Genomic DNA, 23,224 nt, shown 5'->3' with positions numbered 1-23,224 from the left:
AGGATAGTCAAAAGGCTTTAGATTAATAGATACAATGTGAGTTTTTAAACATCCATTTTTGTAATATTTTATTTTCATATCAGAAATGTAATTATCTTCTGTCCCTTAATAGGTTGGTCAACTTTTCTGTCAGAGCCAAGGAGAGTATTAAGTGACCATTAATTTCAAATTAATTTCACACAGATCAGTAAGTAAATTAGGATGGTTAACAATGCCACTTATTACCTGGAAGTAATTAGAATAAACTCTTGATTCACATTTGGCAGTATTTAGTCACATGGAAGTTGTCCAATGGCTTACAAATGAGATCCATAAAAATACACACCGAAATACTCATAATGTCCTTCTTAGGCCACTACAGCATTGACTATGGAGTCGTAAGGAGTGGATAGAAAATCTTGCCCTCAACATTTGAATCGACATGTCCCTTTTAATCATAGAAAGCTAAGCTAGCCACAACTTATCATAGACAAATATCTATGTATATATATACAGATATAGACATATAAATAAAAGCATATATATATATATATAGATTATATCTGTCTATGTCTATGAATGTATGGTGGAATTCCCGCAGTATAGTAATGTTACTTAATACTTCACAACAGGAATGTGAATTTCTCGGGAAAGCAATTTACCAAGACAAATGACAAAACAATTTCAATCATGGTTATTTAAAAAACAGAAAAGTCATCTTAGTCAACCTACTAAATGAAGACAGTTCATGCAGCATTAACAGAAGACTGTTCAGAATGAATTGATCAAAGTATTATTCTTCATGAGAGTTTGGATGTATTTTCCACCTATTGGTGTCTATAACTTTTAGTAATATATTCAGGTTTATAGAGATCCTGCAAGGATACAAAACCATGTTTTCTTGTTCCTACATTACTAATGAGTAGTTTCTTGTCAATACATTCCCAACAAGCCAGTTAGCTCATGCAATACTTACAACAATGAGTTCATAAAGAAATAGTCTTTTTTTTTTGTTAGCATGGCAGTCTTGCTTCATCTTTTTCACAACATGTGCAACTCTTTCTGATTCCTTATCAATATGTGCCTCATTAAAGTCATCCAAAGACATATGTGAGTATCCCAACACCTCAGCTAAAGCTCTCCAGTCATAAACACTCTCTGATACTGTCGACAGAACTACTGAGTAGATATAAGTCAGTTTTTTGAATGGCAATGCAATTTGTTCAACAAGATTCCTGGTTGTTAGCTCACTATCAGCAGTGTCCATAGCTTGTTCTTTAGAAATAACTTTAATGTTTTTGCAATGTACAAGACCAATCTTTCTTCTGAGAACTCCCACATACCACTCTTTGATTTTAGTTTGTCCAATGGCTTTAACTTTGTCTTCACCAAGCAGTGCTATTGTGTCTCCTTTAAAATATTCCAGCAAATAGTCAATCTTATTCTGACGTAACACAGTTTTCAAAGCCACTCCATAAGTATTGACACTCAAAGTTTTGTCTTGAAACTTTGGATATTTTATTGTTGGTATCAACAGCCATGGTGCAGACTTGATTTCTTTGCGGCTTTGTAGGCGATTTGGTCTATTAATAATTCCACTTAATTTTGGAGCTGGATCAGGAGTTGTAACATGGAACTGTGTTACTTGGCTACTTTTCAAGATTTTAATCTGAACAAGGAAAACAAAGAAATGCATCTCCCTGCATCCAAGCATGGAAAACAGGAATTGTTGGCGGACCATTTCACCAGTTTTCAACTCCTCCTTTTTAATATTTTTGCTTTGATCTTCCATTTTTACTTGAAAGTCTGGATCACAGGATATCAAAGAAATGTTTAGGTCTTGTGGTTTTTCAAGCAGAAATGTATGCTTTCCCCACAGCTGAAACACTACAGGAGGCATACTTTTCCCCCCTTTTTTTATATCGCAAATTGTGAGTTTTCCTGGAATGTAGTTATGACCAAAGACCGTAAAAACTGCTGTAAAAGATGGATGAATATATTTGGGACCATAAATTCCAACTGAGACTGTTCTATGGACATAGTCCCACACATTAGTTGCTGGAGGCTGGATTTTGCTTGCTTGTACGGCAATCACTGCATACATCACATGACTTAGGTCCGTTAGCTTCACTTGTATGGTGTCTTGATAAATATAGCAATTCTCTAGCTTCTTAAAAGGTCCTTCTTTGTTGAGACTAAAAAAACACACAATATCACTCATAACTTGGCTGAGTGGATCACTCTTCACTTTAGCTGCAACTTTTACTTCTAGGAAAATGGCTTCGCTTGTGTTGAGGTTGCTCAGTGTAAGTTCTATCAGAGGACTTACAGTGCTGGACAGCTCATTGTTGCATGACAATGGAGGGTTAAGGATAGCCTTTAAACCAACTTCTTGGAATTCTCCTGGTAATACATGACCCACAGGGACATGAATGTTGATGTCTGAGTCAGGTAGCTGTACTGAGCCCCCTTCATGACTCAGTTTACAAACTACATGAATGTCTGTAGCTTGTGTTTGTGCCCACCCAGGGCTGTGGCTCATGGCTTCTAAATCCAGGCAGGACCGGGTGAGCTGTCGGTGGCTCAGCCAAGCCATCTTGTAGGCTTCACGGTCATTCTGAAGCCATGTCATATCGGAGGCTGTAGTTTTTTGAGGGGCTGTCTTGTGAGGATTAAATCTTTGGTTATCAACTATATCCAGGAAGTCAGAGACACTCTTGGATCGTCCAGATCTTCTTGCTGAAGTCTTTCTCAGGAGACAGTCAATATCTAGCTCATCACCTGAGGAATCCAATGAGTCCCTATTGCTTGAAATCTTAGAGAACAAGTAAGATTTTTCCTTTAAGATGGAAAGACGCTTATTATTTTCATTTCTATTGGAAGCTGCTATGTCATGTACAAAAGGGTTGGATCCTGACAATTCATTCCAGAAAGGATTAGTCTTGGAAACAGATTGGGCATGTTTGAATACACCAGGCCAGTCAATATCCAAATCCAGTTTACTTTCATTGGCATCTGTTTAAAAGAAAAAAAGAAGCATTTCCTGAAGCACAGAGACTTGAAATGTTCCATTCATGTCCAACTGATACTTTGTTAAACTAAGAGGTGATTAAATTTTCTTACTCAAATACACACAGATAATTTCTGAATTTATTCTTCTCATTTTTAAACAGTATCAGTGTTGATTTAATTAAGACTCTTACTTAACAGAAAGACTGCTAATAAATTAGTGCTGAAAAACAAATTGGTGTTGAAGGATATAAAGCATCTTCTTTGAGGTGCTGATCATTATCAACTTGTGTGATTATTAATTGGCAAAGAGAATGATAAAGTTCCATAAGGTTCAAACCATTATATTCCATTAATCTTTGGCCTCTTACAAAATGCTGTGGGCTTCTTTCCTTTGTGTCTGTCTCTTTGCAAAGATTAAGCAACTACAGTTTCATTTTTCAAACACTGCAGATTGTACAAATAAATGCACTATTCAAGATTCCTTTTCATGTTAGCGCATGTGCATTTAATCGATAACAGCACTCTTACAATTTATCTCTTTGTGTGTGGAATTTTTTTATACTAGCTTTCCATAAGAAAACAGTCATTGATATAATTTATGAGACTTTGTCCAGCTTGAAGTTTGGAGAGAAATGTTTGTGTCACTACTAATTTTCTAAGATTGCATTTAAATAGACAAATCCATAAGTGATACATAGTGATATTTATAGATGTTTTGATAAAAACATATGGAAATAATAATATGTTTTAATAAAAATACTCATTATTAGCAGTAATACTTAATTTTTTCTGAAGAGGAGATATCCTTCATTTTATATTAAGAATTGTTCAGAGAAGCTGGTTTACAGTTGATTGTGACTCACCCTTTTTGCAATGGAATACCTGCAACTTTTTATGCTAAGGGTTTCTATTACTTAATTTTGCCATTTTTTTCTATATATAGAGGCTATACCATCCCTTCTTTATATATTCTTGCAAAGAGTTTAAATTTTAGAGGGAAAAGGCATTATTTCTATTTTTTTTCACCATATCTATAGCTTACATTATTACACCTTCCATAGTACTTTCCATTTCCAAGGTTAATCTATACTGCTCAAAGGCAAGCATGACAGTGCATACAGCTACAAAAAGAAAAAAAACTTTAAATGTTAGTACTTCGCTTTTTGTTTCATTTTTCAAATTGCAATAAAAAGCCAAAACTGTGATGTCTTTCTACGGTTCCAGAAAATTGTCAGCTTGGAAGAACTAAGGTGGAATTTACCTGTTTGCCAGCTGCCTATCAACAAAGCTCTACCATTGTCTTGACAAAAGCTTTCCAGGTGAGCTGCCAGGGGGATTGAGCCCAGGAGAAGCCTCCTCTTCCTCGAGCACTTTGTCTTAACCAGGGTCACCAGAGGGGGACATGCTGTTCAAGCACCACCAAAAAGATTTGGCCCATAGGCCAAAATCTTTCCTTGTGCTGTGATGTTATTACAGTCAGATCAGTATTGCCTATTAAAATTATAGATTAATTAAGCCCAAAATAAACAAGGGTTTCGTTTGAGGTTTTTCCCCATCCTAAAGGGCATGTTGCTACAGGAAAAATATAAGCAGAAGACTCTGTCAGAGCCTGAGTCACTAGGACAGACGCTTTCTCATGCCAACAGCATGAGAAAGCACAACAGCACAATTACTGGGGTGCAGCATGTCAGCAAAGAAATAATTCCTGCTCCACAACTTACACAGCCAGTGCCAGGCTTGCGTTATTTCTGCTACTGGACAAGAAGCTAAGAGAAGGCCTTGTGGAGGGCAAAGTTTTCTCAGCTTTGGGGTTAAAATAGCAAGGACATTAAATCAACTTTGCCAAGACTCCAGTTTTTAAATTGAGCTAACTTCAAAATTGACCTGCCTTCATGCTCTTAAGACCCTAAATTAATCTAGTTTGGCTAAGAACTTCCTCCTCTCTTCCCCACCTTGACCCCCAGTAAACGTACTCAGTAGCATTTGTTAATGTAACATTAAGGATTTCAGCTCTTCCTCACAACCTGCCTGATCCAGAGTTTTGCAGAAATAAAGACTTTAGCTGGAGAGCCTTAGCACAGAAAATAGCAGAAGAGCCATACTGTAGCTGTCTGAAGGTGTCCGGTCATCCACATCAATCAAAGTCCCTTCTGACCGGCTTCGTGGAATCTCTCCACTGCTTATGGAATCTGTTCCACTGCTGGAAGAATTTTCCTCCTAGAAGACAGTTAAGCATATAAAACATCAGCAAGTATGCAATTTGAAAAAGGGGAAACTGTTGAAGAATAGTTGAGCACGTTCCTGTAGCATGACATGAAAAAAAAGTGAAGGTTAGATTATGAGTAAATTTATGAGCTCTGCCCAAGAGCACCACAATCCTGAGTCTTATGATTGTATGTGCATCAAACCCAGCAGATGCTACAGCTACAATACAATGTGATACCCCAGCCCGTAGTGGGGTCTAATAACTCACAAATTTAAGTGTCTTGCAATTGGAACTGAGCCAATTACACAATAACTTCCACTCAGGTCTTCAATAAAATATTATTTAAAAAATAAAATAGACATCCTACCTCCTGTTTTCAGGTGAGTTTGAGTAGAATCATTAAGGGGGAAGATCTATCTGTTAATTTCCATGCCAATTAATAGAAAGTATTTTCAACCATTTCTGCTTTATTATTCTTCTATTTCTCTCTGAAAGAAGATCAGGTCAGATTTCCTTCTAGTCAGTTCAAGAATGACTTAAAGTATCCTCCCTTAGAGACCACACCGTCATAGCAACAGCCTAAGAGAGGATACTCAGGTCTCTCTTCTTCCTTGTTCTGGCTACAAGACGTTCTGTTTCATTTTGGTGCAGTCCCTTTGAGGCAGGCAACAGAAGGATGAGCCTCTCAAAGTACACTGCCTAATGCTGAAGAAAGCAGGAATTGTTGTGTCTCCTAAAGAAAGAGGAGTTACAGAAGTTTCAAGGAAGCATTTAGTATCCTACATGCTGAAATTACTGTATCCCAGAAACAGAAGCTGGAGGAAATAAAATATGAGATCTTTTGTGCAGAAAAGCTCTTCAAGTTAGTGCTAAAGAGCAAGACATCATCTAGTGCCTTTCCCAGAATCTTCTCACACATCCTATATGTAGTGAGACATAAATGCTGACGATCAAGAGATACATTAAGATACCTGTGGAAAAAATGGGACAAACAAAGAAATAAGGAAGGGGGAGGGAGAGAGAAGGAAAAAAATCCAGAACTTTTTTGGATCCATACATGGCATACAGTAGCTTTGTTTGGGAGCCTGAAATAATGCAGCCTCTTACTACTGCAGCAAACATTGCAGTCTAAGTAGATCTCTTTTTATCACATTTAAAATAAAGAAAAAAAAAAAAAAAAGGATTGGGCCTCATCTTGCTATGGCTGTAAGAAAAAGGAATTTTCAGTTCCAATTCCAGTAGGTGAGTTATGGGGAAAAGCATACTTTATATCCAAGCAGTACTGCAGAAAGCTGAAGACAGCTGCTGGTTTTCATTGCCCAATGCCATGGTTTCAGATGTCTCCTTTTTTTCCCTGAAAATATAAATTGATACTTTTTGCTCTTACCACAAGAGGTACCTTCAGCTAATGGCAGTCTGTTCATGTGCTGTTTTGTACACAAGCAGCGTGCACGGCTGAGGTCAGGCAAAGCTCAACAGTCACCCAGCACCTCTGAGGGCTCTATAGACTTCAGGTTCCTTTGTTACAAGAAACCTCTTTTACTTGGCCTTTGGAGTCCTGATTTTAGCTAGTAGGTAAAGCTAGCCTCCAAAACCAGTACATTCTGGCTTCTGCTACTACTACCTCACCAGAACAAAACTGGAAACTAAAATGCCTGCTTAGTCCCAGCACCATTAATTCCAAGATCCAGCATTCTACATCTGTACAAAGATATCACTCTTTCTTCTGTCTCTGATAAGTGTGCATATTTGATAACATATACAGACTCCTCCAAAGGAAATAATTTTTGCTTTGCTGCTGCATCTCAAAATGCTGAAAAACTGAACACATTGTATAAGCATGCAAGATAATTATTTCTGGCTTCTATGAACATACTGTGGAAGTTTAATCATGCCAGCATAAGGTATCAATCTCAAAAAATGTACAAAATGTAAGTCTTCATTTTACAGTACCAGTGTAATTGTTGCCAGCACTAATCTCTGACAATTTACTGATAATTCACAGGTGAATTTAAGAATAGTTCTTTAAATAGTTAAAACACCTACAATTATTTCAGCAGCTGCATAAAGTGGGAGGCAGTAAATAAGGATGACAAAAGGGCATAAGAGTGCAAATTAACAGGGGCTAAAATAGGAAACTCATGGAGAAGGGAGAAGAAGAGAGTAAGAGAGAAAGAAGAACAATCTTTTTACCCAGGGGGATTATATTGAAAGAGACATGACAACAAGACTGCATGTGGAAGTTTTTTAAACAAAATAAGGACTTCTGCAAATAGAATAAACCATTTCCTTAAAGTTCCCTCTGGGAATTCCTCAAAATGTTCATCACTAGCCTGGCATAGAAATAGAAAAGGCAGATACTGAAAAGGAAAACCACTTTCAAAAATAATCCTCCACCCCCATGAAAGCATTTCTTGGTATGACAGAATGATGAGGGATCCCTTGCGACTGAGGCACTTCTTCAGGCCAGCCAAGCAGAGGATGAGAGAAGGGGGGATATATAGACATTCCTGGGCAAAAGATGACCACATTCAGCCAGCATGTCAAGGGATGTGGGAAATGCCGGGGACAAGCTGTGCACACACCCCTGGGTACTGGGCAATGTGCCTCCTGCACAGGGTTACATCAGCTGACAGCAGGGTCAGGTCCTACCTCTTCTCTGTTCCAGCCTGAGTGCTGGGAATGGCTAAAGCCCCAGTTTCTTTCTATGACAAAGAAAATTAGAAAAGCAAATGCTTACCCTTTTCCATGGATACATTCAGTGATGAAATATCATCCCAAAACTTTTGGTAGCACAAACCTATTAACTAGGAACTTATCTGAACAAATTCTGAAGATCAACCATTCATAAGAGAAGTGAGGTGGATGCATATGGGATAAACAGGCATACTGATCAACATTGAAAGGGAAAGGTATAAAAAGCTTTCTCTGCAAAAAGAGGGAACTGTGTATAGAAAGAACCAGACACCAAGCTTTTCATTTGCTGTAGCAACTAAATAAGAAAAATATAAACTGACAAGTGCTTAATGGTGCGAGGAATTATTTGACTGATGGCTCGTCAATTCACAGTGGAAAGTCAGGAGGGAGTGAAGAAGTGAAGAGGTTGGAAAGAGATCAGCTGTGGAGGTGACCAGTGAGTGAACCTGAGTGACTGCTGAGAGATGTGGCACTTCTTGCATGAGGGCAAGCAACACTTAGCCAGGTGCCTTCTGCTGGGGCTCGCTTGACCCATAAGAGCATGGGACTCAGGACCCAGAGCACTGCTGGCAGCACTGTTACATAGGTAGAAAAATGCACTAAATGCCCTAGAGGAAGAAGAAATTCTTGGGTAGAAATCTCAGTTTCAAGTCAGGAGACAGATTTGCTGAAGACGGCTTTTTTGCTGCATAAAATGCCTCCAGAAATTTCTTCCAGGTTTTTCAAAATTCAAGGGCAGCACCTTTTTATTTTTTTTCCCCCAGTCTCCCTACCAAAAAATCCATATCATGCTATGTCTAAAATAGTGGTAATGAAAAAAATAAGAACAGCCCAAAGGCAAACACACTGCCTTTGCCTTCAAAAATAAGAAAGAACACATTCCATTCTGTTTTTTAAGTATCAACATCCCAGACAAAAATACTAGCAATTTATATTCCATTCTACCTTAATCCTTCTACAAAAGAAGTTTTTTTTTTAAGAACAGAGCTCTTCCGTGGCCATGTCTCTCCATGGACTTCTACATGTTCCCCAAACAGACAATGCTACCCTTGTTAAAAAGGATTCATGGCTTTTGTGTCGAGGATGAAGTTTATGCATTAGCAGTGTCACAGCAAGAAATAGACACAGGTGTTGGTGATGTGTCTCATTCCCCAGGCTCATTTTTGGGTTACATGGAGGAAAATTACTTCCTGCTTATGTAGGTTGAGTTGTTAGACTTTCAACTTTCTTTCTGAAAAAGGAGAAATGTAAATGCATCATAATGTTAAATAAAATGTTCCTCATCTAACAAAATATTGAGTATACTGAATTATTTACATTCTATTATATAGAGAGAAGAAAAAGAATTCTAAAGAGACAGCAATACACAGAAGAGGGAGTGTGTCAGAAGGACTGCACATCACCAACAAAAGTAAATCACTGCCCATTCTCAGCAGACTAATATATTTTTAAGCTAACATTAGCTACAGTAATAAACTATATTTTAACTGTCCCTTGCCTCTTGAGGCCTAGAACAGCATTATGCAGCTCAGAGTTAGATGAGAGGCTCTTGGACCCAAGTTACTAATCTTTGATAACAGAGCTGTGCTGTAGGCAGTGGCAGTACAGCATAGCAAATGGAACACTCAGCTGATGTGAGGAAGCCTTGGACATATTTTATCCTGCTGCATGTGAGTCAGTCAAGGAAATGCATCTGTATCTCACTTCTAACAGGGATAAAATTGGCTTTTAATGTTCAGCATTGAAAGTATTCAACGCCTAACATGCTAATACTCATCAGAAATATTAATGATTTAGTATGACCCAATACCTTGCCATTTTGGCTGTAATTATAGAAAGGAATTTTCAATAGATGTATCTACTAGTTTGCTCTGTTGTTAAACAGTTGCCAAGTTTGGTACCTACTATTTCAATGTTCTGAAAATTTATCACCCTTTGGGAACAGCAGAGCCATTCACAGAGCTGAACAGGCCAACAGCAGGCCAACAGCAGAGCCTGAACTCAGGGTTTAGACTTTCTGCAGACCCAACATTTGTCTGCATGGCTGCTTGGAACTGACACAATCACTCTTATAATGCTTCACCTGAGCTGGAGCTAAAGGGTAGACCTGGTACTCTCAGCAAAACAAAAATGGGAATTGAAGTGGGTCATCCTCTCAGTACATTTCCATTATTTTGCAGATGGGTTTTTATAGTCTCTGCTCAGGTCTGCACAACCCAGAACTGACTGCTTTTCAGCCTGTTTGGGGAACACTATGCAAACAAAAATAGCTATACTCTACATACTCCCTCCACAAGGCAAGTATTCTTCCTTCCCTTCCACACATCTACACTTCTACAACTGCTTGTTATAAGTGGCAGAGTGTTTATTTTCAGTTATAAACTTCACATTTGGGAATATTACTTTCCAAAAGCCTCAGAAATGTGCAGTTAAGTTTTGATGTTATCTTTTAGATTTTAGTTACCACTCTCAAATACTCCACTGTTTCTCTTGGACCTCAGGAAAAAAGAAACTTGTTGCCTTCTACTTACTTTAATTAATAACTTCTTCAAGAACAGGAAATGGAAAATAACAATCTCACTAACAAATTACTTAAAAGGATAAAACTTTGCACTATGAAATTGCATTATTTTTTCTTTTTTATGAAAGGAGAAAACATTGCAAGTTTACTAGCCTAATTAATTCTTCTATGGATGTCCTTACACCTATAAAAACAATAATTAAAAATCACACTGAATTCTCACTTAGTGTGTATACTTGTACATGCTTTGGAAGCACAGTAGTACAATATTACAACACTACAAGTATTGTAATATTGCAATACTGACTGAAGCCTACCGCTGCTCCTTCAAAGTGGATATTGAAAGTACTCTGTAAAGAGCACCTTTACTTTAGAAATTTCATTACAAAATAAAATTTCTGTTTCTAGGAGCCACAAGCGTTTCACTGTGACCATAATTAATGCATTAAACATTGCAGAGCAAGGCAAAGCCTGTATCTACCAAATTCTGCCTGTGAACCAGAGCCCTGCTGCTTTTCCTTAAGTATTTTTAATGTTTGCTAGGATGACACAGAAACCTCAGCTATCAAAGTTTTTAATCAACCAAGAGAAGTGGGAGCTACCAGGATTCTCAAAATCTCCGTTAGCTATTTATATCCCTGTGAACTATAGCTGTGATCACAGGATTTTAAGTACATGATACCACCAAAGTACTCTATATTTCATTACCCTGATTTCTTCTTCTCTTTCCACTAAGCTAGACTTTTTCTCACATCCAGGGTGCTTGCAGGAATCGCGCTGGGTCTTTAACTGAGCAGCTTGCCTGTCAGTGGCAAGGGAAGACATCTGCCACTGGCTTGGCTTAGAGAGTGCTCCCAACCCTGCATAGTATTTATTATGTCCTTCCCTGGGAAAGGCTCAAGTCTGAGTCTGTTAATGCCACGAGTCAGCGTGGAGCAGGACAGATATGAGCTAAGGTCTCTGAGGGCAGGAAGCAGTGGCGGGGGACAGAAGGAGTGGTAGCACAAGCTGAAATCCTTTGCATGCCTCAGAGTCACTGGGGCATGACCAAAAAGGAAAAAAAAATCCTTCCTCTGTCCCAAAGACTTGATTCTGGAAACACTCTTCCAGATTTTCCAGTTATATATAGAAAATAGCACATCCACTATCCAGCCAGAAAACAAGCATAGGATCCACTTTCCAGACAATCAAACCCAGGTCAAGTAGTGAAGCAGTTCTTCAGTTCTTCCGTAGCAACTGGCAATCAGGCGCTTCTGAGTTATATGTTTCATAGAAATAATTATTTTCAAATTTAAGGGCTGAGCACAGGCAGGGAAGAAATCCCTCTTGACTTTCAACATTTAAATGTCTCATCTGGCCCAGTGATGTGATAAAAAAATCCTGCAAAAGCTGTGCTCTCTTCACAGCATCATCAGGGTAAAGCAGAATGCATCAAGGAAACCACCCACGGAGGAAGACCAGTGTTTTAGTTGCTCATAGCTCTTAAAGCCCTTGAAATTATTATTGTAATTAATACTAACAGCAGATTTTGAGCACCCAAATCATCTGGATATGTTGCAAATATGTAGGATGGTTTTTCTGCTATTTCAGTCTAGGAATGATATGACAAAGTGACGTGGATGACACTGTCATGATCCAGTCTTGAACATCTAGCTGTGGAACTAAATTGCCTGTCAGTGTGCTGCCTGGATAATGACACTTTATTTTGGACAGGTGTAGATTAAAGATGCATGAGCAAAATACGCACTAAGAGCCTTGCAGGAAATTGAACCTGATATCCAGGCAGATAAAAGGTGCCTTTAGGCTCTTGGTGTCCTAATTTCAGCAAATTGAGGTGAGTGCCTAGAGAAGGATACAGGGGGACACTACAATGTGCTGTGCTTTTGATGAGATGAGGTACTAGAAAAGCTTCTTTCCATGAGCCTCAACACAAAGGAAAAACATGTCAGAAAGTCTATACTGTTAGGTGGACCTTTTCACATGGAATCACTTTGGTTTGGTGTTGGTAAACTTAGAGTGGGGCCAAAAAGCCACAACACACGTACCAACCAAAAAATGAATTAACACATTAAGACACATGAAGAATTTCCTTTGTGATGTTTAAACTATCTCAGGCAAGCTTTCAAAATGCATAAACTAGCAAAAAGGCTACCCCAGTTGTGTAGGGCAAGAATGGCATGGTGAAGAGGGGGGATACATGTCAATCAGTTGTTCCATTTCTCTTGGGAAATATAAAGGAAGATAAATACTGAGATGGCAGAAACAATGTAAAATGCGTGACGTGATCAGCTCAACATGGAAAAAATTAATAAAACAGGCAACTACCTGTTTGGGAAAAATAATTGTATTAAATACAGTAGAAGAAAGTAAGTCCATTTGACAAGGATTCCTCTGGTTATAATTAGAGGTTAGTTCAGAGAGTTAATAACTGCAAGCATAATCATTCTTCAATGCATCCACAAACTACATTTTGCTCTACTTGACTGACCACATAACAGACACAGGGAACATGTACCAGGACTAATAGTATGTTTGATAGATTACAGTAATATTCACAAAGAAAGACTGTTACATTTTTTTGTGTATTGATCTGTTTTGACTGAAGAACTTGTTTAATAATCCTTGACATCATAGGAACATGGCAAAAAGAGCATCAAAGAGGGAGTCTTAATCACAGAGACAACTTCCAAGATAAATTGTAGAAAATGAACTTTTCCTTTGCTGCTTTTTATGACAATTACAGTTCCCCAAGTTTGGTTGGATCTTTTCTCCAGAAGTGAGACATCATTGCATTTAAAACATTTGTGCCTGTGTTGTTAATAATAGTCTGAGCTGTCCATTAAGTTACACCTGCCAATATTTTAAAGTTATTTTTGACAATGTAATTTTGAAGGGAAGAAGGGAGGGGAGTTCATAAAAATGCATTTTGTTCTCTAAAAGCCAAAAACAGCAGCTCTCATTATACTGCAGACTCTCCCTTTACATAACAATCACACACGCTCTTGACAAGAAAAGGCCCAATTATTTCTATAAAATAGGATAAATGTTTAAATGGATAGTTTCTCTACTAATGAAGGACATTTGAACCTCTGAACTGTACTCTCAACTCTTGCTCTTTAATATTATTTTAACTGAATACTTTCACTGAAATAATATGACTGCCAGATCGACTCTAAAATGGTAAAGTTCCAGCAACAAAAATGAAGTCAGGCAAAGATAAACTGCCATGCAACATCAGGTCCCTTTTAATGGTCCCTCTCTAATTATAGAAGACTGCACATTTCAGGGGGAAAAAGAAGAAGTCCTAAATAAGAAAATGAGGAACTGCTACTTCCAGTAGTGCTGGTAGTTTTAGAACCAAAATGACAGTGATTCTATTTAAAGAAAAAAAAAATTAAATACAGTGTTCATTGTCACTGGGGACCTTCTTCTGAAGGGGCAATCAAGTTCAGAAAGATTTGAGGCAACAAATTTCCAATAAATTGTATGTCCTTATGTGTCTAAATTTAGTTTTTAAATCTAGCTGCTTCACAGGCTCGTTCATTGAACTGTCTATTCATACCTGTTTAGAGGAGGGCATCTATACTTTTGATTGTTAATGTTTGGTAAAATAAGCAGAATAACATGTTCAATCTCATCCACTTTTATGCAGCAGTTATGGTCAGCCTTCAACAAATTTCTCTTTAGAGAAGTGAAAGCAAGAAGTGTAAGAGATAATTGTTCCAGGTCTCTTCTTCTTCCCATCCCTATATTCTTTAAACACCTTCATTCTCTTCACTGCACCACAGTATCCAACTGTGTTTTCAGCAGTAGTTCTCCTTCCAGTGATGCATGCCATTAGCCTAGATGCAGTACCTGTGTGGAAAGCCAGTTTTCCCATCCAGGGAAGCCACACTATTATATTGCAATTGATAGTATTACCCACTGGAAGCATCTTAAGGCTGTGTATTCTCCCTGAACAACTCAGACACAGAAGCTATTCCCAAGGTTCTCACCAGACAGTTGGCTGATATCCAAAATTAATCAGCGAAATGTTTGCACAACAAATTGGTTATCACGTTAGCCCAGGCATTCCTGTGCTGACTTTTATCTCACATTGTCTCTATTCCCCCCAAAAACAACAGGAGAGCTCCAACTTGCTTTTCCTGACATTCCTGTCCATCAGCAGACAGGCACCTTACCTTCCCACTGGTTCCTGCTCTTCCTTTTGAGACATCACTGAGGGCAAAATTTGATGAAGCAGCTGGGAGAGTTGTAATTGCTCAGGAATAGTCTGACCTGGCACTATACACCAATGGGTGCCTAATGGTGCAAAAAATCTGTCCCACATAGCTCTAGAACATTTTTCCATACCATTGCCCATGAAGAAAGCTTAATGTTAATAATAACTTATTATTTCTTCTCTGCATTTAATATGACAGTGGTGCAAAGAGAAAGAAGGCATAAAGTTGTTGCTTCCTTCTTTCTTATTCCCTTCCCTATCTCTACATAGGTGCACTGGCTATGACACTGTGTTAGAGATTTTGAGGGAATGAGCATAGGACAGAAAATGAGGATGTCAGTGTCTCAAGCTCTGTAATAGAAAAGACTCTCCACTCCAGTCACATGTCAAAGGGGGGGAAAAAAAAAAAAACAAACCAACAAAACAACCCATAAATTATCATAAATTTTATTCTTTTACATACAAAAAATAGTCAGTCTAGTTGCAGAGAAATTTTCATTTGTCCTAAAAAATCTGTCTGGCATCCTGAAATAAAAGCAATGGCTGAAGAGAGAGATATAGTCACAAATTGCTTAGAAAGTTGGACTGAAAGCAAACTTATTAAATTCCCAAAGAGAGTCTCTCAGACACCCCTGCAGAAAATCTCCAAGACAATGATTCAGAAATGCAGTTGATTATACTCCATCAGTTCAGAATATGTGCCCAGACTTTTATTTCAATTTTTCTGTCTCAGCAAGCTTTACCATTTTTCACCAGAGTTGAAATTATTGCCTTTCCAGCGGAAGTGAAAGGCTGTAGATCAGTAACTCTTAGATTGAATCACAGCATTTATACAGTATGTTATGTCCAGCTTCTCCCTTGGTCTGCCCCTGTCTCCTTCTCCTCTTCCAATAAATAAAAAACAAACAAAATAAAACAACAAAAACACAAACAAACAAACAAAAAACCAAACCAAAAACCCCAAACTAAACCAAAACAAAACAAAAACCCAAATCCTAAACAAAAATCCACAACTCCAACCATTCTTGCCTTTTTCCAAGAACTTTTACAAGTAGAAAATTAATTTTTACCAAGAAAACTGGTGAAAGAACTGGCAGCTCCTAAACCTTGTGATAGTCCTAATTTCAATCCTTTGTTCTGCATCACCATTTACAGACCTTGAGCATGCTTGCCTTTCAATTTTATAAAGACTAAGAAAGTTCAATATTTTATACTGTTAAGTCTTTGAAAAAGCTGAAGCTCTGTGATTTCACTGGCTTCCTACACAAAAACAACCCTGGGTGTCATTTATCATCTAAACCCACCTCTGCAGCCATGTGATGCTCCACTCACAAGAAAGAATAAACATCTGGTATACAAAGAGGAACTGCCCTATAGACTATTGTCAGACTACAGAAACTCAGAAAATTGATTTGGGTCCACTAAGATATTTTAACATGCAAAACCAGATTAATTTCACAACTACTGCTTGGAAATGAAATTTTCATGTTATGTCTAGAGTTGTTTTTCTGACAGCCTGGCTTGCAGGAGGGGAGGATAATCTCTCCCTGCTGGAGGAAACTACCAGCAGTGTCGCATACATTGCCTACAGCAGGATGAAAGGAACAGACATCCATCTCAAATACCACTAAACAGTCCAGGGCACAAAGTCCCTACAAGTACCAGCACAGGCTGTTTCTTTTGGGATCTATGTTTCTAGGAAGCTAGAGTTTTTCTAGCAGGCCTGCTTCAGACTGATCAGTAACAGCAGAGTAGCCTTTGCTTTAGACAGAAATGGACCAAATATAAGGTTCTAAGTCAAATAAACTAAAATCCAGACCTCACTTACAGTAGCTTTTTAGTGCTTTGATTTTCCTAGTTAGGAACCTGAAGGCACCTGCCATGTGTTAGGTCAGAGAATTCAGCTTATTCAGGAACACCTTCCAAATGCCAGCCCTAAAGAAAAACTTCTTCTGGTCTCACCTTCATAAGTTTACTGCCCTTGCTCCATTTGTACTGCAACGTGAGAGGAAGAATTCACAGCCCTTCCGTAAGGTCACTGACTTTGATGATCAAAGCATTCTCTTACCCATCTCACCTCCTTGGCATCAAGTCTTGAGTTTTACACCTTTAACTAGCTCCTACACCTCAAGATAATAAGATACAACATGTGTTTTGTTATGTGAAATACTGCAGAATAGTGCAAAATTCCACTGTTCAGTTTTTCCTAATGAAATTTGTTATTTTGTGTTGGATTTGTTTTTCTATAAAGATCAGCATACACAATACATTTACAGTGCAGTTCAAAGACTGTTCAGGTCAATCAGCTCACTACTACCATTGCATAGATATCCTTGCCATCACTGCCAGTGGTTCCTTGACTAAGGTATACAAGTGTCATGATGTCCTAAGTATCATAAACATCCTTTTAACATTTAGCTTACAAATAGCAAGTCAAGCACCCACCTTGATGTGCACTTTGATGGATGACACCAAGTAACCTTGCTTAAGGCATTTTTCCTTGGCTGCAATGAGACAGGAGACTCCTGTTATTTGTTTTATCTCTATCCTAGACACATGTAATCCTGATTGTGCAATTTATTGAACGTGTTTTTCAGACTCCCTTTTATGGCATTCATCTATATTTCAGGTCACTGATGATGACAAGCAGATATTTGCAGAATACAAGATTCTCCAACAAAGAGTTGTCTAATACAGAAAGGGAAAGAAAAGCATGAAGTATGTCAATCGATACTCAAATTAAATATATTCTGCTTCCAAAACTTCACCTAAACTTTAATTTGGCAAATATTCTTGGGAGGTGCATGGTCCAAGTGTTGGCCAGCATGAAGTTAGATTAGGTCAGCTTCTGACAAATCACCACCCAGGGTTGTATTTTAATAGGTTCCTTCATCTGTAAATGATAGAAATATGTACAACTTTGCTCAAAACTTGAATCATTATGATCTAAACACCTTCTATAATGTAGTGTTTTTCTGTTAGCTATTATACAACTATCTCACATCCACCAGAAGTGAAAAGTATCACACAGAAGATCATCAATGAGAACATAAGAAGATATTTGTCTAAGATGGTGCAAGTTCTAATCTTTAGAACTTCAGGAGATTTAACTCCACACAAGAAGAAATTATGTCAAGCCCCAACAGTCTTGATAAATGTAACTAAATAGTTTGCTCTGCCGTGAAAACTGGTTTAGATCATTTTATGTTACAGTGCAGATTCATCTCAAATTGCTGATTTCAGCAATATTTTAAAATGGCAAGTCACTGTCTATCATCATGATTCAGTATCATTCATTGAATCACTAGCATCCACAAAAGTAATTTCATTTTAGAGTTCTTTAGAAATCAGCATTTAAAAAAACCCTGAGGCTTAACTCATAATCCTTAAGTGAACCTTCTGCCAAAAGGGAAACAGAGTGAGACTTTGCTGCACTTTCTCCAAATTAGGAGAGAGAGGATATGCCACCTAGGAACCATTTAGGAAACATTTATGTTTTTCAGACTCATAGAATTATCTGTGCCAAGACACAGCTTTTGGCACCACAGGCATAAAAATCTGGAAAATCCTATGGTTGATAATTTCAGAATCACTACATTTTATTTATTCATAGATTTCAAAGCAAAAAAAAAAAAAAAAAAAAAATTTTTTTTTTTTCTAAAAATAAAGAAAAAAAAAAAAAAAAAAAAAAAAAAAAAAACACAAACCCAACAGAACAATCACCTTTCCTCTTCCTATGAAGAATCAAGGTCATAAAATTTTACCTAGTTGTCATTGTGGACAAATTGTGTGATTGTAAAACTTTTTATTGAACTGAAAATATTTTTAAAAATCCAATTCTGAGCCTCAGAGCTTGTGTTTATATTGTGTTTGGGCTCAAATCAGGGTTTTCTTTTACTTTTTCATTGGCACTTTGGTAGAACTAGCTGTAATTGCATCCCTCTGCTAAACTTTGTACAAATACATAAAAACCAAAGCCTCATACCAGCAAACTGATTGTTTAATGCACAAGATAAGGAAGGGTAGGAATGGGGGGGAAATGGAGATAAACGAGTTTACATATCATAAAATCATATAATAGTTTGGGTTGGAAGGTTACCTTTGAAGGTAACCTTTGAAGGTTAAGTAGTCCAAACTCCAAACCAAGATGGGAAGACTAAACTACAAAGAAACTGACAGCCATATTCCAGTGTCTTCCACCCCTGCTGTAACAATTGTGTAAACAAGTGCTAACTCCTTAAAAATCCATCTCCAAACAGCTTGTCCTAGACCACTCAGAAAATCAGTGAATGGGAACAGGACTTGAAAGTGCCCTGGGAAGAGAACTGTCACTAAGACCAAAGGGATGAAAATAATTGCATAAATCTCACAAGAGCCCTTCTCTCAAGTGCGTACACCCTGAAAAGGCAATTAACTGGAGCAAGGCAGGTATTTGTAACACCTCCTGGCAGCCTTTGATACTGCTATGTTTGTCTTCCCTTTCCAGCTGTGAGCAGAAATCAGATAGAAGTAAACTGTAGCTATGTATACCATGTAGCTGAAAAATACTGATATAGACACACACACCCCTTACAGTGTTCCTTTCTCCCATGTCTTCATTCATCTGGTAAAACAATTTAATAGCAGACAAACTTAGAAGTCTGATATTATTTATTATTGAAAAATATTTGCAGTGGTGGAAAATGCAACTTCCATCAAGTTCAGATTTTCAAAATATTGTACCGCTGTTTCTGCTACCATTTATTGCATGAGATGAGGAAAAGTCTAAGGAAGTTCTTACTTATCTGGGGAGCACATGAGTAGTGCACACAATACCTTTTGCTGTGTGTTTTGTGACTACAGTACAACCATTACTGGCTAAAATACACCAGAGAATTCCAAGGTGCAAAGGGCTCTCCTACATGTTTTCCTGATTAGTAGCACTTTTCTGCTCTGCCATATTAGTGTCCACTCCTCAATGCAAGCCAGAAAGGAGAGAGAAGCCCTGAGCAGAAGAATCTGTCATTACTCATGTTTGAGACACTATAATTTCACACAGAGCAACAGGTAACAATTAGTGTTACAGGAATTAGGGCAGTGCTATGAATAAATTGATATTTCTTGTCTCTGCTGTGCACCACCCCTCCCACCTTTAGAGAGATCCTGCTAAAACTAGTGGATCAGAATGAACCCAAGAGGGTTGTCATCACATCACAGCCTTTTCTCCAGGGCTCAGAGGCCTAGTGTGAGATCATATATGAATATAAACTAACCACTTCAAAGTCTTGTCAGTTGTCTCTCCCCCAAGTTATTACAGACAATGTCATTTCTTTTTAATTACACAGCTTAGTGCATGTAGAAGAACAGTTTATTCTCAATGTAAATACATATCCAAACTTTTGTCCCATTTAGGGTCATAAGACAGAAATGAGGCTTTAGGATTTGCTACAGATGGGTCACAAGCTTTGTACTGACTCGTGAAACTTTTGGAATTTTTTACAGACGTAGGCTCAGGTGAGAGCTTGAACAACTCCTTGTCAAGTTGTAACATGAAAGTTTTGCGATGCAACTTATTCAGCCAGGAGAAAGGAGCTGCTTCCTTTGGCGTGATCACAGGATGACTGGCACAATGGATAAGCAAGCTATTGGCAGCTATTAGTAGATAAAGATGAAACTTAAAATAATATCATTATATCTAACTAGAGGTCAGTACAGATTAAAGTATAAACCAATGTGATTTAGAATCATTTTAATCAATTTAAGTACTTGTGAACACCCATTTAATGCAGGGAAATATTATATACCTCCATGGAGAGAGAGAGACAGAGAGTGAGAGATTAAAGAATTAGTTCAGAACAAGCCTGGAATAGAAGAAGGGTCAAGTCTCCCAAGTCTTCAAAGTGTTAGAAAATAAATGAGGTCATGTGGCATTGTGCTTGAGGCTAAGCCTGGTCTTGGGGATGCCATCTGACTGGTGGCTGGCTGTCTGGCTGCTCCAGAAAACAGCAGTCCTACGTCTCCTTTGCATCAACACTGGTGCTTATCTGGTCTCGCCCAGAGCTGGTCCAGGCACAATGACTCAGTGTCCTCCCGTGCTGGCCTGCAGGAAGCAATGGCTGGGCAGGAGAAAGGGGACTAGCCCATTCTGCAGCACACAGCCATTACTGAGCTTAAATGGAGTTCAAGTAGTTGCCCAAAGTGAAGTGCCAGCTTTCCATCTCACAGGTGTGCAGCAAAGAACAACACAAAGATTTGTAAGTACTTTGAGTCTCCAGTGAAAGCAGACTTTCTCTAATAATTAAAAAGGTCCTTTTCCCATTGAGAGAGCTGAAGAAAAAGGCAACATAGCCTACTCTTTACATTTTGGACTCAAATAATTGTCATTCTAAAGTCTTTTGTAAGTACATATCCCAGACATAAGGCCTCAATTATTCTCTTCTGGGATGTGGGATTTCAGAGCATTTCAGCCTGCAGAGTCACTCATACAGCAAGGGAAAGGCAGCATATAATACAGTTTTCAGCTAAATAGTCAGCCATCTTTTCCTTGATCAGGCTGGCTTACAAGATGACAGCTGCACAAGAAAAGGACTCCTACTCCTACAGCAAATTATCAGTATATGCCTTCTATAAAATTTCATGCACCTCCAAACCCAAAAACTTTTGCTCATCACCAAAAGCCAAAAGCCCAAGACCTCCTTTGCCACAAGCTGCACAGTTGTTTCAGTTTGCTGATGCTTTCAGTGTTTCAAAGCCCTGATTCAGCTTCATCACTGCTCCTTGGTAGGGATTACTGCAGTGACCCCACGTATTGAAGTACACAATAGGCTCTTTGAGGAAATTCTGGAGGGTGGAAAAGGAAGAGTACTTTGACTGTGTTTGCTCACAAACCAAAATTACTGAGATTATTAACACCAGACTATGAAGAACTATGGGAAAACCTAACAAATCAGACAACATGAGATTAGGTTTGTTAATAGGTAAGATAGATAAGAAAAGATAGTGTAGATAAGAAAACGTGGTCTCAAAGGAACAATTTGAAATTACTCATAGACATTGATTTCTAATCTAGTCAAAATTTCTTAGGAAAAGCTTAAACATGACCTTCAGCAGTTTAAAAAGGATGTGCAGAAATGCAAATGGGATACTCATCTGTACTGAGAAGCAGATGAAAGGATGGTAAAATACTGCAGGGCTAATTGAAGTACATGTTTTCTATTAGTATGTGATATCACTTTACTGTGGAATTCAGTTTCTGAAAAAAACCTACCTATTTTCTCCTGAAATTGCAGACTTGAAGGAGATGAACTGAAAATAATTCCAGATAGAGGGCAAGAGATGAGAAGAGAAGGCTTCCGTAGAAGTTAAAAAGATCTAAGGCAAAATCTGACTAAACATTTGGGGATAGCAGCAGTGTATGGGACATCAGGAAAGGACTGACATTCAAGTTGCATTTTTATCTTTCCAAATCATGTTTTATTTTCCAATGTGGGATCTGTGAGGTAAATTACAATTCTATGCAGTAGAAGTGATAGAAGAGCCTATAGTTCCAGACAGAACTATGCTTCTTGTTTTACAAATTTTGTTACAAGTATGCACCATGTGTAGAAATGTGATGAACTACAGCTGCCACTACTTCAGAGCTCAGCTTTTCAGACAGGAGGACATCCTCTAGAGATCATCAGATTAGGCTGACTAATTGGCTGTTCTGTCCAAAAAAAAGCCAGCCTTTTGGCTTTTACAGCAGTGTGATTTATATTTCTGCACTGTATAGGTGTTTGGTGTTTGTTCCACATATTTTATGTCCATATTTCAAGGGTGGACTTCCCTGCAGGGACTTGTGCCAAAGTTTACAGTAGCATGAACACATGTAGTTTCTCAAGGATCTTGAGTTTATCTATTTTGAAAAATAGAGAGGAATGGCATCCAAATTCAGAGACAGTGAGCATCAAAGGGGTTTTTTTTCCCTTGGATACCATTCTTAGAAATCTCTCACAGGTAGTCCACCAAACACAAATATTCCTGGGCCAAAGGGGGCAATCACTATGATAAAGAGTTACAAAAATATTAAATTAAATAACAAAGTGTGCAATTGAACCCAATCAGCCATTCTCATAATAACAAGAGAAAGAAAAGGAAGCAAGACAGCACAAGAATTTACACCAAATATTTAAATGCTAAATAAACATTCTATTACAACATATTGTGGCAAGTCCAAAGAAGGGCAAAAAAAGTTGATGAAAGGGTGTACAACATTTGTACATTGGGGAACAGATGAGGGAGCTGGGGTTGTTTAGGCTGGAAAAAAAGGAGGCTCGAAGGGGACCTTATTACTCTCTACAACTACCTGAAAAAGAGGCTGTAGTGAGGTGGGGGTCAGTTTCTTTTCCCAGCTAGCAAGAAATGAGGCAAAAGGAAATGGCCTCAAGTTGTGCCAGGCAAGATTTAGATTGGATATTATGAAAAAATTATTCACCAAAAGAGTTGTCAAGCCTTAGAACAGGCTGTTCAGAGAAGTGGTGGAGTCACCATCCCTGGAGGTATTTAAAAGATGTATAGGTGTGGCTCTCAGGGACATGGTTTAGTGGCAGACGTGGCAGTGCTGGTGTAA

The 23,224-nt window shown here is 38.2% G+C and overlaps 1 protein-coding gene across 1 annotated transcript in view; it reads right to left on the bottom strand.

Moving 5' to 3' along the window:
• Positions 1 to 23,224, bottom strand: part of MACC1 (MET transcriptional regulator MACC1) — a 50,391-nt gene that overhangs the window by 8,189 nt on the left and 18,978 nt on the right. The window contains exons 2-3 of the mRNA XM_041418256.1: positions 5,094 to 5,208; positions 956 to 2,994 (exon numbers count right to left, since the gene is read on the bottom strand). Of these exons, the coding sequence (XP_041274190.1) occupies positions 956 to 2,994; positions 5,094 to 5,208 (2,154 nt within the window). The remainder of the gene's footprint in view (positions 1 to 955; positions 2,995 to 5,093; positions 5,209 to 23,224) is intronic.

This window comes from Onychostruthus taczanowskii, unplaced genomic scaffold (genome assembly GCF_017590055.1).
Source record: "Onychostruthus taczanowskii isolate IOZ18803 unplaced genomic scaffold, ASM1759005v1 scaffold59, whole genome shotgun sequence".
NCBI classification, from domain to species: domain Eukaryota; kingdom Metazoa; phylum Chordata; class Aves; order Passeriformes; family Passeridae; genus Onychostruthus; species Onychostruthus taczanowskii.
The sequence above is the reverse complement of the archived record's forward strand: the minus strand, read 5'-3'. Positions and strand labels throughout refer to the sequence as shown.